Here is a 14729-nt window from a genome sequence, read left to right as displayed (position 1 = left end):
TGTTTTTAGAAAACATTTCTCTCCACACCATTCCACCTTATACCATCCTTGGTGAATCGGCCCATTTTGATTGAGCTGAATTAAAAAAAAAGGTCGCATTGCACAAGTTCTTTGATCTCTTTACAATTGCAGAATCTTTGTAATAAAAAAAAGACTTGTGACCACAATACAGCAACTTTTGGCCAATTAAGCTTTTTATTAATAAACAATATAATTTCAAATTAAAGAATTATGACAGTCGCTAAGGACAAGTCACAATAAGTTAATAAAAGCCCAATGATATGATCCCCTTCACTGGTATGAGTTGAAATTTTTGTAGCCAGGGAGAGTTAATAATGTTTTTCTTTGATTAATGCATATCTTCAAAAGTGAAAAGTCATACAGACAAATCCTAAAGTATATGAAGTTTTAAGGTCATTTTGTATATGTGGATGGAGTCTAAAGGGCTTTGTATCTCAGAAATGAAAAAAAAAACAGCCTTTTTTTACACTTATCTGTCCAAAAGAAACACCTCCCAGACAGTAAAAGCAGTCAAAAAGTAAAGTCAAATGTTCTGCAACTTTGATTGCATCAACTTAATATTAAACCACATCAGATTTTCAGTGTATGAGCTTTAAACTAGCAGACACATTATCTGGATTTCAATGTCATTATTAAAAAGTAAGCAGTCTGGATTTGTACAGTGACACAATGTTGACAAGTTGCCAGTCTGTTGTAGGACCACACAATTAAACATGCACACACACACACACGCATATTCACAACTAGAGACAATTGGATTGTTCCAAAAGTTAAAATAAGTTTTTGTGAACCTCAATTCTTTTTCCACGTTTCTTTTAGATATAAATTGTTTTCTCAAGACTGACCCTAAAGAAAACCACTCAATGAGTTTTTCCTGTTTTTGACAGCAGCAGTACCATCTGTAACTTTTGAATTTGGAGCCTGATCGTGGGGTAAACTACTGTGAGAACACTGGCTTTGCTGAATGTTCTTCCCTCAGGAATGTTTTGTTCATCTGCAGAAAATCCAATTTCTACTTGTCCAGTAATCATTTACCATCTTTTGTCTTTTAGCTCTGTCTTAAAAAACAAACCCACATGCTCCAAAGAAACATAAGAAACCTCTGATTACTTCTTAAAATTTCTGCTTTTTTGTTTTCTAGCTGCTTCCATTCCTACAAACCTTGTAAATATTATCACTTCTTAGAAACTGCCTGGACTTGGACCTCTTGTCTCATGTTATCGTGTGAAAATTGCTTCATTTATTTTAGCCTGTCACCTTGTTTTTGCCTGTTCAGATCTGTCACCATTGTTATAAAGAAGTGGCACAGCCTTTATTTGTTCAGCTTTATGGCGGTCAAACTGCCTTCTTGTTTTACAAACTTACTATTAGTAAGCACACAAATCAACACTCAGCGATTTTATTCAGTCTTGCGTCAGCGCCACGTAAAACCTGCATCCACTCGGGATTAGTCAGATCTTTTTCTCCACCCACTTTTCTCAGAGCTCTCACATAAAACCTGAAAATCCTGGATCACGTTCAGTCTTCAGGTTCTTTGCTCATCCTTCCTTGTTTCTTTCCAGAAACAAACTGCAGGTCAGGTAAATAAACTGTTTCTCACCGTTTTTCAAGATAAACTGAAGGTGAGAAACTGATGGATTAATACATTTCTCACACTTCCTGCTTTGGACTTTTTTTCCAAGAAAAAAAAACTGTGTTGCTTCTCTGAGCATGTTTGAGTTATTTATTATTAGCATTATTAATGGAATTTCAACTCTGATAACTTGGTATCCAAAACATTTTCCTCCTGATTTATATGTATAATTTTACGCATATTTTTTAGAAAATTCTCTGAATTTATTTTGATTTACAAAAACTAGATAATTTATCACTCAGTTGCTTTTTAATATCAAACAAACGTACTAGTGTTTATGCATTTTATTGGCTAAATGTGACACTGTTTTTTTCTCTTTCTGGATACATTTTGCATAATTAACTCACAGAAAAAATAATGGCCCAGGCTAAGTCATGGGTTCTGATGAAGCACTTCGATGGCTTCCCAAAGGCTAGCGACTTTGGTGTCAAAGTGGAGGAGCTTCCTGAGCCCAAAGATGGAGGCGAGACAATATTTTAAATGCCATATATATTAAGAACTTTGTTTTTTGTGGCAAATGTTAAATAGGTTACTTGGTTTTGTTTCAGAGGTCCTGCTGGAGGCAGTATTTCTTAGTGTGGATCCATACATAAGGTGGGTTGAGAAGAAAAGAGTACCGGTAATAAAACATGGCTTAAAAATGGACTCAGTCATTTAACAAAACACCTGCTGATTATCTCGCTAGGCTGTTCAGTAAGATGTACATGAAAGAAGGAGATGTCATGATTGGAACTCAAGTGGCAAAGTAAGAAAAAGTACATTTTACACAAGTGTTAAGACTTGATGCAATGTCATGTTTAATGAATATGTGTGCAACATGAGACTTGAAAAAAGAGACACAAGACTGAACGGGTTTACAATTTTCAAAAGGGTGATCCAAAGTAAAAACTCCGCCTTTCCCGTGGGAAGCCATGTGGTGAGTTCTTGTGGTTGGACAACCCACTCCATCTCAGATGGGAAGGACCTCACTCCTGTCATGGCTGACTGGCCTAAAGATGTCTCTCTGTCACTGGCACTGGGAGCTATCGGCATGCCAGGGTAAGACGAGTACAGCTGAATGTCTGCAAAGTGGTTTGTTTGATGTAAAAGTGTCTCTTTAAGGATGTTCTGAACAGAACTCTTCCACAAAAAGGTGAGTCTCTCATTTTTGGTGTCTGCAGCCTGACTGCTCTGTATGGGGTAGAAGAAGTTTTGGACCCGAAGGCAGGGGAAACTCTGCTGGTGAATGCTGCAGCAGGAGCCGTGGGCTCTGTGGTGGGACAGATTGCCAAAATCAAGGGCTGTAAGGTGGTGGGTTCAGCAGGATCGGAGGCAAAAGTGGCGTTTCTGAAGGAGTTGGGGTTTGATGAAACCTTCAACTACAAAACTGTCTCTTCCCTGGAGGAGGCTCTGAGGAAGGCTTCTCCTGATGGATACGACTGCTTCTTTGAAAATGTAAGTAGTCAGTAAAATGAAACCTTTTTGCCTCTTAATGGTCTGTACACTCCAGATTTCACTTTTAGGTTGGAGGACATTTTTCAAATGTGGCTTTTCAACAAATGAAGAACTTTGGAAGAGTAGCTGTGTGTGGTAGCATCTCCATATACAATGATTCAACACCACAGATAGGTTAGTACCTGGATCCACTCTTTTCTATGTTATAATCTTGCGGATATTATTAAATATAAACTCATGCCTTAAAAAAAGAGACACTGTGGTTTTTGCTGCATAATGTTTGTGTTTTTTTGTCATTGTTTCACTGTATTTTGACCTTTTCAAAGGAATATTCCCACATATGACTATAAACCACAAACAACTGAAGATTGAAGGTTTCCAGGACACCAGATGGAAACACAAAGATGCTGAAAGCCTGAAGAGACTAATGGCGTGGTGCAAACAGGTGAGAATGTCCTGATATGCAATGTCATCAGGAGATTTTGTTTGAGTTTTATTTTCAGAGATGCACTTTGCTTCTACAGGGAAAACTGCAATGTCGGGAGCACATCACCAAGGGCTTTGAAAACATGCCAGCTGCTTTTATGGGGATGCTGGATGGAGACAACATTGGCAAAGCCATTGTTGCTGTCTGAGGATTGTTTTAATTTATTTTTTAACAGATAATTTAGGATATTACAGGTCAAATTCATCAAGCAAAAAACAATAAATAAATAAATAAATCTAAAAAAACACATCCGTGTGTCTTATTTCTTCAACAAAAGATAGTATTTTAAGGGATAAAATACACTGAATTGAAATGTATTTATCTTGCAAAAATAATGTATCTGTCCCAGGAACTGGGAGTACCATTTCCAATGTCTCTTCCTTTTTTGAGGTCACATGGCAAGGAAAGCAAAACCTGCATCATGAATGACTAGGTCCCTGTAATCCCTAATAGAAATGTTTAGAAACCTTATTTAGGTTATACAGTAATGTACTTCTTGAAAAAAATATTTGATTACTCGTAGTGACAATTCACAGGCAATTATTCCTAGGTTTGACATGACCGATCCTGACACTGTCGTAGAAATCGACTTTGTTTAATCCATACAAGTCATGAAATGAGTCAGAAACACAGCTAGCATTGAGGTAGCATGGCTAGCACTGGAGAACACTGTTTATAATGAATGGTTTGTCATGCAACATCTTACTTTTTAAAATCTTTTTTCACTAGCAGTTACTGGTGGAGCTCACCTGACTATGCTCGCGTCTTCTGGTTACATAGAGTAAACGTTTGATAGTTTCATTTAGTAAAAGATTTGAAAAACTTATGAAAGATGTACCTTCTGTAACTAGTATGTTGACGTAAGACTGTGAGTAATTTGGCAGCCAATGAGCTACTGGATGTCAGGGATGTCCCACCTCCCCTTACATGTTGCTGAATTTACATGTGCAAGTTTTAGTATTACAACCGCAAAAAATAAAAGCGCAACTCAAAAAGACCATTTCAGAATGGCGAGAAAACAAATCGCCACCTGAGAAGTATGACTGTGCTTTGGGTTTTATCTTTTTGATGTAAAATATGGGTTTTGGTTCTCAATTTATGCATTTTGATTTGCAGATCTGGGGTTTTGATTCGCCGTTTATATGTGTTGGGCGCTGATTTGACACCATAGGCTAGTGATAAAAGTCCCCTCCCTGAATCGCCACCTTATTGTGGTGGAGGGGTTTGCGTGCCTGAATGATGCCAGGAGCCGGGTGGTGTTCCACCTCAAACTGGTCCTGGGAGACGGGCCAGACTAAGGGCGATTCAAACAAAAACCTTTTCATTACTAGAACCACTTACTCCCAATAAGAGTTACCAGTGCCCCACCCTGGACCCAGACTATTTAGTTATTGTCTGGTGGCTTTTAATTGCTCTGGGGCAGTGGACAGCAAGCATGTTGTCCTGAAGTCCCCCCAAAGAAAAGGAACTTTTTCTGTAGTTCCTCACGGTGCTTTGGTTGCTTGTTTGTGATAGATGTTGGGGCAGGACGAGTGACAGTGGGACACTGGCTTTATCCACCTTTGGTTAGAAGCTTCGCATGGGATCTCTCAATCGTCTGTCTCCAATGAGTCCCCAATCCCCAGAGAAAAAACAAAGAACTCGTTTGCTGTGTTTTGGTGGCAGATGAGGCCTTCCCACTGCAGAGAAACCCGATGCACTCAGGTTGCTGCCAACAGAGAGGCTCTCCAGCTAAGAGACTCCTTTATGATCCACTGTCCTGCAGAGGGAACAGACCCGTGGCAGCTCCAGAATCCTGTTCTCTCTCCTCCAAGGACTGACCCAGAACGGCTGTTTTGAGAGCCACCCACAAAATCTTTAAGAGCTTGATTCTCTCTTTTTCGCAGTTTTTATTCAAAAACTTTAACCCTTGAGCTATCTTTGATGACCCCAACCTTACATTGACATGTTCTCCCTACCATGACAAAGGTGGATAATGGTGGAAAGATTTCATGTAATCCATGGACACCAGTGAAGATCACAAATCATTGAAGAAAAAAGGTTCAGAGCACTGTCTAGTGGGTCTAGATGACCCAACTCCCAATGTTAAAGTGCCTAGGATAGCAAAAGGGTTAAAGTGCTACATTAGTTGAAAAGGTAAGAGATTAAAAAAGGTCAAATAGCACATTTGGACTGGAGCAGAACTGCCCTCTACCTCGTTAAATCACACTCCTACAGATGCAGGATGCTGCTCAGTAGCCTGAAGGCACTGAGAGAGCGTGAAAAGTTTCCTGACCATGTGTGGTGCATTCAAGAACGCGCTGAACATTGGTTTTTGTTCGCACCTTTACCTTAATCCATTAATAAGTGAATTCACACACTAAAAATCATGAAAGTCAAAAACTTTTCATGTAAAAAATGACATTAAATCCCTAAATGTATATAATACAAGTGTCCATTGTCAGAAATTGGCTATTATGGTGTCAAATCAGCGCCTAATGTATTGTGCATCAAATATGTAAAACCGCAAATCAAAACCCCAAATCTGTGAATCAAAATGCATAAATTGAGAACCAAAACCCATATTCTGCAACCAAAGGATAATACCCAAAGCACAATCATATTTCTCAGGTGCTAATTTGTTTTTCTCGCCATTCTGAAATCGTCTTTTTGAGTTGCGCTTTTATTTCTTGCAGTTGCGATTCTTAAACCTGGACATGTAAAATCAGCGACATGTCAATCAAGCGGAGGGGAGGAGGAACATCCCCGACGTCCAGTAGCTTATTGGCTGCCGAATGACTCAGTCTTCAGCAACATAGCAGTTACAGAAGGTACATCTTTTATAAGTTTTTCAAATCTTTTACTATATCAAACGATCAAACATTTTTTTCTAACCGTGGCCATACAATGCCACCCATGGCTTTAATTTAACATTGAGGATATTAACAGCAGGAAACTCCTGTTTCTCTGTTTCATATAAATATAATGTCATTGTCCGTTTGGCCACACAGGACACTTTGATTTAGAGGAGGCAGTTTTCTGGATTACTGGATGAAACCTGCCTGCCAAGTGTTCTGTATATAAAGTACTTAAGAGTTAAAAAGGAAACAAGAGAGATTGGTTAGTGATTTTCTTCATTTTATTAAATTAATCCAGGCTTTAAAAACAATATGCAGACTGGTAAAAATCACAGAAACCTTTTAGGAGCAGCACAGGATAGGTTTCACAACAATGGAACTGAGCTTGTTACTTTCTCTGTACTTTCCTATTAAACATTTAAAGCAATACATGGTCGATGTAAATAAACCCAGACAAAGAAAATGCTGTGTTGAGCCATTTGTTGCTCTTTTAAAAATCTATTACGGAAATTCCAAAAACAACAGTTCAAAAACGCATTTATACAACACTTAACCCAGAGTAGCTGGATTGAAAGTTGGAAAAAGGAAATGTTATTTAGACATTTTACATTTAAAACAAAACTTTTTATAGCTTTTTTACTTTTTATAGTTTTTATAACTCTTTCATGAGTCAGAAATTGCCTGTGATGACAGAAGGCAGACATTCTGCTTCTGTACCTTTTATTATTAAAAAAAAAAAGACCTGAAAAATAGACATTTTCATCTTAGTCACTGACAGAAATGGTCAAAATTGCATTCTAAAAGATAAAAAAAAAATAATAACAACTAAAAATCATTATATTTCTATTTATTTACAAATTAAACCAGCTGTCTTTGATCTTTAACATTATAACAGTTACTATCTAAATTTAGTTTGAAAGAAAAAAAATACAATAGCTCATTGCTAAAGATGGACTAGAGTTGTCATCAGAAATTCAATAAAGATTCCGGCTTCATCGCGTTCTTTTTTCTACCGGCTTTGACCTCCACATCTTCGACTATTTTCTGCAGCAAGCGGGCATCCAAATGAAAATAGACGTACAGCTCCCTCTCCTGCCTGAGAGGGGCGCTACGCTCCAGCAGCGAACGCTTGCCTTTCAGGTCACCCAGAATTTCTTGCAGTACTCGCTGCAGATCCTGCAGCTGAGACTCTGCTTCCACAAGTTTCACTGACAGCTCCTGTAAGAGAAAAATCCACGTTGACCTCTAATCTGACATTGAAGGGACTTTATCATCAACATGCCAAGTTTTGCTGGATTCAAGCCTTTTGGGTTTCAAATAAACTCAGACAAAAAGCTTTTTTGAGCGGTCGGGAAGATGGCATTAAGGACCAACTCTGGTGAAAATTGTGTTATTCGTGTTTGTAACATTTTCTTGTGGAATTTTTCTGATGATGGAGGAAATTGTTGTGAATCAGGAGCGGATGAAAAAATGCTGTTGGGAAAAGGTCGTATTTGGGATGTAGAAAATACGCTGGGTGGGCCACAAGCTCCCTGCTCTGCTCCACTCCATTCTGATGCATCCATGGACGTCTTTGTTTTCCTGGTCTAAGCTGACATGTGGCTCAAAACTGTACGGCTGGAACGCTCTGATGTCTCTCGCCATTTTTGCTTGACTGTTAATGTTAGGTTGGGAGTTTAAAGGGCTGTGGGCTAGCATAGAGCGTGCAAACAGAGAGCTCTCAGCATTGGGACCAACAGTCACGCCCACAACTCGGAGGTGAATTTCTAATGAACTCCTGTAACTCTACAGAAACTATGTCATAGAAATGACAGTTTTTTGGGTTTTTTTTTGGCTAAAAACGGAATAATCATAATTAAAGGATCATTGGGAACGCATGGAAAATATATCAGAGTGTGACTTTAAGGGAAGGACACTCCCAGCTCATGATACCCATCACTTGTTAGCAAGAGTGGGCGGCCAACTCTAAAATTACTCTTTGCCCTCCCACGTGTCGAAGTGTCCTTGGGCATGATACTGAACCCCACCTTGCCTCTGGTGGAAGGTTGGCATCAGTGTTCGGCAGCGGAGTCGCCATCAGCGTGTGAATGTGTGTGTGAATGGGTGAATGGGACTGTGACTTTGGGCTTCCGAATAAAGTAGAAAAGTGCTCTGCGAGTACACGCCATTTACCATTTTTTTCCTCAGGTATTTTTTTTTTTCTCGATATGATGAAACACAAAGCAGAATCCCACTTTCAACCTGTTGGACTATCTGAACAGCATATTTAGTACCGTAGGTTTTAATGCAGCAGACAGGTGAGGTCTGCATGACTGTAAACTGCTGCAGTCCACAATGCACCAGTAACTGGCAGTGACACCACAAACATGGAATTATTTCAGGAGAGAGGCAAAACAGGTGACGTTCTGGACTAGAGTGGAGCCCAAAAGCAGACCTTTAATCTGTTTAATCCTGAACCCATAGACAGCATAGTAACACGTGCCACCAACTCCCCTCACCACCAGCACCCAGGACTGGAAGATTTATCTGACTTACATTAGAGGTTAGTTGCACTCGGCAATGGTTAGAAAAAACGAAAAAGAAATACACCCACCTGTGCGTTGGGACAAAGGAGCTCCTGGTCAGTATTGGCCGTAGGACGTACCTGCGGGCTTAAGATCAGCTGCTGGAGCGCTGTGTACGTGGCCCTGTGAAGTATCTCGCAGTTGCTATAAAGGCGAGCTGCTGTGTAGTTCTGCTCATGGCAAGCACTGGCCACTGAATCTCGAGTGAGCTGCAGGTTGTGCGTCAGATCACGGGCAGCCTGGTCTAAAGCTTCATATGTCTGGAATGGCTCCAGTTTACTGCTGCCTGAATCGTGGTCAAGGATCTGGAGCAGTCTGCAGGAGGGGAGGGATATCCAAAAAAAGAAAGACTTTGTGATTTTTTTCTAAAGGAATTGGGCGACATGGCCGTAAATGAGCATGAATAGAAATCTTGGATACTTTAAACATAATCATCAATCAATTCATATCTAAGTGTGGGCATCCCTGAATTCAGGCAATCCATCTCATGGGGTTGTCCCATCAGACAGCAATGTATTCAGTTCAAAACCTTTGTGCATTTACCTGCTGAATGAAGCATCGTTGCAGCTGATTATAGGGCTGGGCTTTGGATTGATGCCCAAGTCTGGGTGAATCAGAATCTCCATTCTCAGAGCTGCTTCTTTGCTTTCCTTCGTCAGTCGGCCTTTGACTTCGCTCAGCTGGTTTTGACATATCCTCCACCTCCTCAGCTCCACCTCCTGAGCCAAAAGCAGCAAGTCAAAGGAGGCTTTCTGGCGGAGTAAGTAGTCACGCACCTATTTGGACAAAAAGAAGGCTTAGTTAAGCATTTTATAGCTTATTCCTTTTGCAACATGCTGACATAAATTTGTCTGCTTTACTTATTTATTTTTCCTCTTTCGAGATGAGCAGAAGTTGGCTTTACTGCTGTAAAGTCAGACAGAAAAATATCCATACGCTAACTTTGATCGTTTCCGTTTTGTTTATTTTCTGATACAGACTGAAGTTTTATTTTTGGAAAACTGCTGGATTCTGTTCACCACAATGGTGTCTGTCTTGATGCGTCACGTGACTTTGAGCAGCTGCTCGGGCCGTTAGTAGCTCAACGCTAAAAGCTAATAAAAACTAACCAATCAAATGTATTTGAAAAGTTTCTTTGGGGAGAAAAGAGTCAGTGAGGAAACCGCAGAAGAGCCTTCAACTTTACAGAAAAAGAATCTGCTGTTTACAGACAAAACCAGGAGTTTTTCTCCAAATACAGATTTATTGAGACGGTCGTTCCCACATACCAGAAGCGGCTCGCTCTGCCGCTTGTGGCGACTGACTTTTGAATGTTTTACACACACAGATAATGAAGTTACAGACACAGTGGATTCATGTTCATAATTATATTTGAAAATGTATTAGTTTTACGACGATTGTGTCATTTTATTTTGTTTTATTTATCCATCGTTAAAAGTCAGACGTGGCTAAAGTTAGCGTCTACTTTGACCTTTAAGGGAAAATCTTCATCACAAAGTCTAAGTTTAAACCAGCTGGAAACATTTTACAGAGACTCAAGATTCAATCAAATGAATTTTTTTTCTGATTTATGAAAACTTTTAAAAGGGACATTTATGAATTTTCCTACAGTAAGGGTGAATTAGGCAGACATCTGTTAAGAACCTTCAGTTCCTGTGTTAAAGAAATACAAAACGAATCAGGATTTCTGCAAAAACAAAAGAAGATCAATCTTTTTGCACTGAAAGATGATCAGAGGCTAGGTTGAGTTCTCTGTGTTATAATGGTTTGCTATGAAAGAAACTGTAATGTCGCTTTTATTGAATTATTTACAAATCAGAAACAACTTCTACAAAATTAAAAATCTAATAATGTTTCGGATTTTTTTGACTAAATTTCTTTTGGTAGCATTTTAATTTGAAAAATGAGTTTTTCAGAAACCGGAAGCTGAACAATAAAAAAAAGTTGAAAAAAGGAAATGTTATTAAGACCGATCCAGGAAAATATTGTCTGACATTAAACCGGTCCGCGGCCTAAGAAAGGTTAGAGACCACTGCTTTACAGTATGACATTTAACTTTATTCATAATAGTTACTATAAAATTCTTATTACATTCAAACAAATACTATATTTTACTTCGCTTTTTATTTGCTAACCTGGTTCTGTCTAGAGGTGTAGTAGTCCTGTCTGGCCAGCTGCAGAGCCAGGTCTCCTCTCACCACCGGAACATTCAGCAGTCTGGCCGACTCCCTGAGAACAGCAGGTACAGGTCCATGAAGCAGAGCGTCCAGCTCAGCCTCCACCGCTTGCAGCTCTTGTCTGGACATCACTTCTCGTACATGCAGCGAAGAGGAGCTGGAAAAGCTCTAAGAATCATGAGATGGGAGAAAACATAAAAATAAGTCAGAAGTTGAAAAAAACACACCAGAAGATAGATGATGTTCTAAAATAAAAACAAGGGACAGCTTCAGTTTACCTTACTTTGGCAGTTCTTTTCGGACAGCCATTCCAGCCCTGCTAGAATGCTCTTCTCCTCAGCAACTGCCAGCATCAACTGATGCTGAGCCACAATATGTGACCACTGAAGCCTTGCCATTTCTGTTCTCCTGTTCTCAATCACTTTATCTTGGTTGCCCTCCTTAACTTCACCATCTTCACAAGAGCTAAGATCAAGAACCTGAAAGTGCTCGGAGCAAGAAGTCTCAACGATGTTTGAAATACCCGAGAAAAAGTGTTTCTGAGTGAGGGCTGCTAGATTTTTGGTGTTACGTTCCTCTTGATGCAGATATGGATCCAATGACAGCTGAGAGAGCAGAGAGGTGGGGGTCCTGGGGCTTGAGACGTTCAACTGAGAAAGGGGGTCTCCTTCATGTTTGACTGAGGGTGGTGGGAGATACGATGCAAGCTTGCTCACCTCATCTGTTAGCTTTTGTAACAGTGTGTTGGTTTCTGCGTTCTCCGCTCTAATAGAAGCACCGGCTTCATTCAGTTTACAGGTTCTGCTATCCAGCTCTCTGGTGAGTTTAAGCTCAACATCTGCTTGGGATGCGGCTAAAATCTGCAACTTGTTGTAACGTCGCTGTTTCAGCCCTTTTTCTCTACACAGCTCCTGTAGTTCTGCTTCCAAGTCCTCAACAGCTAAATCCTTTTCCCGGGTAAACGGTGAAACCACAGAAGAAAGGGGACCAATGATGTTTGCACTGCTCCCACCTGAAGGTCCAGCAATCTTCAGAACTTCTCCTAAAGCAGCTTCATCTAAAATAGGTTTGCCTGACTTCTGTAGCTCTTGAAACGCAGCGACCTCTTCTGGGGAGAGAACGTTGCTTCGGTTGAGGGTGCGACACACAAAGCGCAGGAAGTGGAGGTTCTCTGGTGAACGGTCAAACAGCCAGTCGAACTCTGCAGCCTTTAGTGATGAGGTTTTAGGGTAACCAAGACGGCCAAGGGCCTCCACAAACTGGGCACCATTCAGCATGTTTGTGTGGTACTAAGCTGCACAGGAAGCAATGCAATGTAGAACACAGAATCAGATGAAGAAACGTACACTTTTGTTATCCAGTAGCTCAAATGCTTCACAGAAAATGTGATTTATTGCTAGTGATGGATTTTTTATCGCCCTGAATCTCTGTTGGTAAAGTATAAATAACTGATTAGAAGTTAAAACCCGGATAATTATAATTTATGTTAAGAAAATAAAAAGGTAAGTAAAGCCAAACAGGGGTGGGATAATGTAAGTTCGCTTCCTCCCACTTCCTTCAAACAATCAAATAAACTCCTTTTCGACAAACATTTAATAATCTCACTGTTTCATATTCTGCATGCATTTGAGTTAACATGTCTGTTTAGGATTAAGAGTAACAATTGAAATATTTACAATTGGTAATAAATTATTGTCATACCTTACTATGCAAAGTTCGGTATTTGTGTATAGAATGGTGTTGCTAATTTTTCTTCGTCTTCTTTTATTTTATTTTTTATTTTAATTGCTTGAAATAAACCATTTCCAATCATGTTTAAAGAACAAAACACGGTTTTCACTGGAGTTGATCTTTTGAACAACTCAACTTTAAATATCTCCAAATGCAAAGTAAAAATGTTAGGTTCATGAGGGCAGTACACATAGGTACACAACAACAATAGTCTTGATCGCCAATGATCTCGCCGCATTTCTCAATCGTATCAAGGTTGGCCGTCCCCGGGAGAAAAAAAAATATTTACAGTGTCGGTTTTTGAATGCAAAAACAACTTAGTTAATCAGGTTTAAGTGGAAACAGCCTGTTAGCCTTAAAGCAGGCTAACTGTTAGCCACGTAAACACCCAGCATGAAAACTAACCTGACACACAGCAGCTAGCTTCCTAGCTAAAGAGAGCAGATATACACGACGGCGTTGCTGGCTTTAAAGCATTTCTAATTCGGTTGGTAATAAGGTGTCAATTCTGCGACAGTTACTGTTTTTAACAAACAAAAACTCACGTTGATATTTAAAGAAAGAAAACCGTATTCGCATTCTCCTCCACAGTGATTCTGCCGGGTAGCTCAGCTGTCCGCGCCAAACTTCCAAACAGAGGCTACGTCATTACGCAAACCACGTTGTCAGACGTTACGTTTTACGTCACAACAGTTTTGCTCCGTCGTTCCGCTCTTGTTTAACGCTAGGTAGGATGTCCAGGATTTTTCACTCCCCCTGCGGCGTCCAGAGCAAAGCCAAATGGCTGGGTGGCTCAAAATGACTAATACAACAGCCTACAATTAGCCACCATTCATTTGTAAATGCAGCACTAACTACCTGATCATCTGGATGAAGACATTACAAAGGCTACGTTCACACTGCAGGGCTTAATGCTCAATTCGGATTTTTTGAAAAAATCCGAATTGTTTGCTAGACCGTTCACATTTCCAAGTAAATCCGAACTTTTGTGATCTCCAGTGTGACCGTGACACGACCCAAACGAGACCCGCATGCGCAGAAGCCAGAAGAATACTCAACGGTGAACGACGTCACTCGTTTGCGGAGCCAACGTTAACAATGGATGTCAACAACAGTGTTGTCAAAAGCGGAGCTCTTTTTGTAATATTAAATTTATTTTCACAAAGGAGCAGCACAATTACAATCTTCTCATTTTAAGAAGGCATTGGAGTCGGGATCGTCTGTACCCACTGTAGTGGAAGAGGAATGTGTATGTGCTGGGGCCGCGCGCCCGCGTGTGTGCAAGCGCGTGCCGCGATAGAGAATAGGGGGGGGCAGTGTGGGCGCGCATTCATGTTGTGTGTTACGGAGGACGGTAATAAAAGAAGGTTTCCCCCAAAATAAATGCTATGGACTCTTTATTAACCCGTTCTGGAGAATCTAAGGATCAGAACAGGGAGGAGGAGGAGGGGGATTGCCTGGGTCCCCCGCGCTTCTGACCACGGTCAAAGGGGAGAAAGAAAAAAAAGTTATCGCGGTAAAGGTTCAACACCACGCTCTGCCATTTATCTGGAATTTTTTTCAAAAACCGCCCAGTTGCGATCAGAGCCCTGGAGTTTGGCCTGAAAAGAGCGATCAGCCCAAATATTAATCCAATCGGTGACCTCTCTTCCCTTCTACTGACTGATCTCAGCAGCATCGTCCACCATGGTTGATGTTTACGTTCTCGTTCCCGCCTACTTCAACGCAAAATGATGACGTTTGTTGCGTGTCGATGACGTACAGTTCGGAATCAAGTCGCCTGGCCGGTCAGACGGCGGTCGCAATTGAAAAGATCGGCTACAATTCGGAATCAGGCCGGCAAAC

The 14729-nt window shown here is 40.5% G+C and overlaps 2 protein-coding genes across 5 annotated transcripts; one reads left to right on the top strand and one right to left on the bottom strand.

Moving 5' to 3' along the window:
- The first annotated feature begins 1505 nt into the window (after positions 1 to 1505).
- On the top strand, positions 1506 to 3822 carry LOC111946321 (prostaglandin reductase 1-like). 2 transcript variants are annotated; one of them, XM_023948894.1, is made up of 9 exons: positions 1506 to 1601; positions 2004 to 2117; positions 2203 to 2248; positions 2340 to 2399; positions 2525 to 2692; positions 2815 to 3088; positions 3157 to 3262; positions 3415 to 3533; positions 3613 to 3822. In XM_023948894.1, exons 2-9 carry the CDS (start codon positions 2012 to 2014, stop codon positions 3721 to 3723), a joined length of 990 nt encoding a protein of 329 aa, XP_023804662.1. In that variant the 5' UTR covers positions 1506 to 1601; positions 2004 to 2011; the 3' UTR covers positions 3724 to 3822. The 2 variants fall into 2 exon arrangements, with proteins under 2 accessions (XP_023804662.1, XP_023804661.1); XM_023948893.1 differs by having other exon boundaries at positions 1546 to 1643.
- A 2853-nt stretch (positions 3823 to 6675) lies between these two features.
- Positions 6676 to 13541, bottom strand: haus3 (HAUS augmin like complex subunit 3). 3 transcript variants are annotated; one of them, XM_004079918.4, is made up of 6 exons: positions 13430 to 13541; positions 11432 to 12447; positions 11112 to 11321; positions 9520 to 9752; positions 9006 to 9291; positions 6676 to 7630 (listed from the first exon to the last, which is right to left on the bottom strand). In XM_004079918.4, the coding sequence occupies exons 2-6, from the start codon at positions 12428 to 12430 to the stop codon at positions 7379 to 7381; spliced, it is 1980 nt and encodes a 659-aa protein (XP_004079966.1). In that variant the 5' UTR covers positions 12431 to 12447; positions 13430 to 13541; the 3' UTR covers positions 6676 to 7378. The 3 variants fall into 3 exon arrangements, with proteins under 3 accessions (XP_004079966.1, XP_020567358.1, XP_011485879.1); XM_020711699.2 differs by having other exon boundaries at positions 9057 to 9291; XM_011487577.3 differs by having other exon boundaries at positions 13290 to 13529.
- Between the last annotated feature and the right edge of the window lie 1188 nt (positions 13542 to 14729).

The sequence above is a fragment of the Oryzias latipes genome, chromosome 18 (genome assembly GCF_002234675.1).
Source record: "Oryzias latipes chromosome 18, ASM223467v1".
NCBI classification, from domain to species: domain Eukaryota; kingdom Metazoa; phylum Chordata; class Actinopteri; order Beloniformes; family Adrianichthyidae; genus Oryzias; species Oryzias latipes.
The sequence above is the reverse complement of the archived record's forward strand: the minus strand, read 5'-3'. Positions and strand labels throughout refer to the sequence as shown.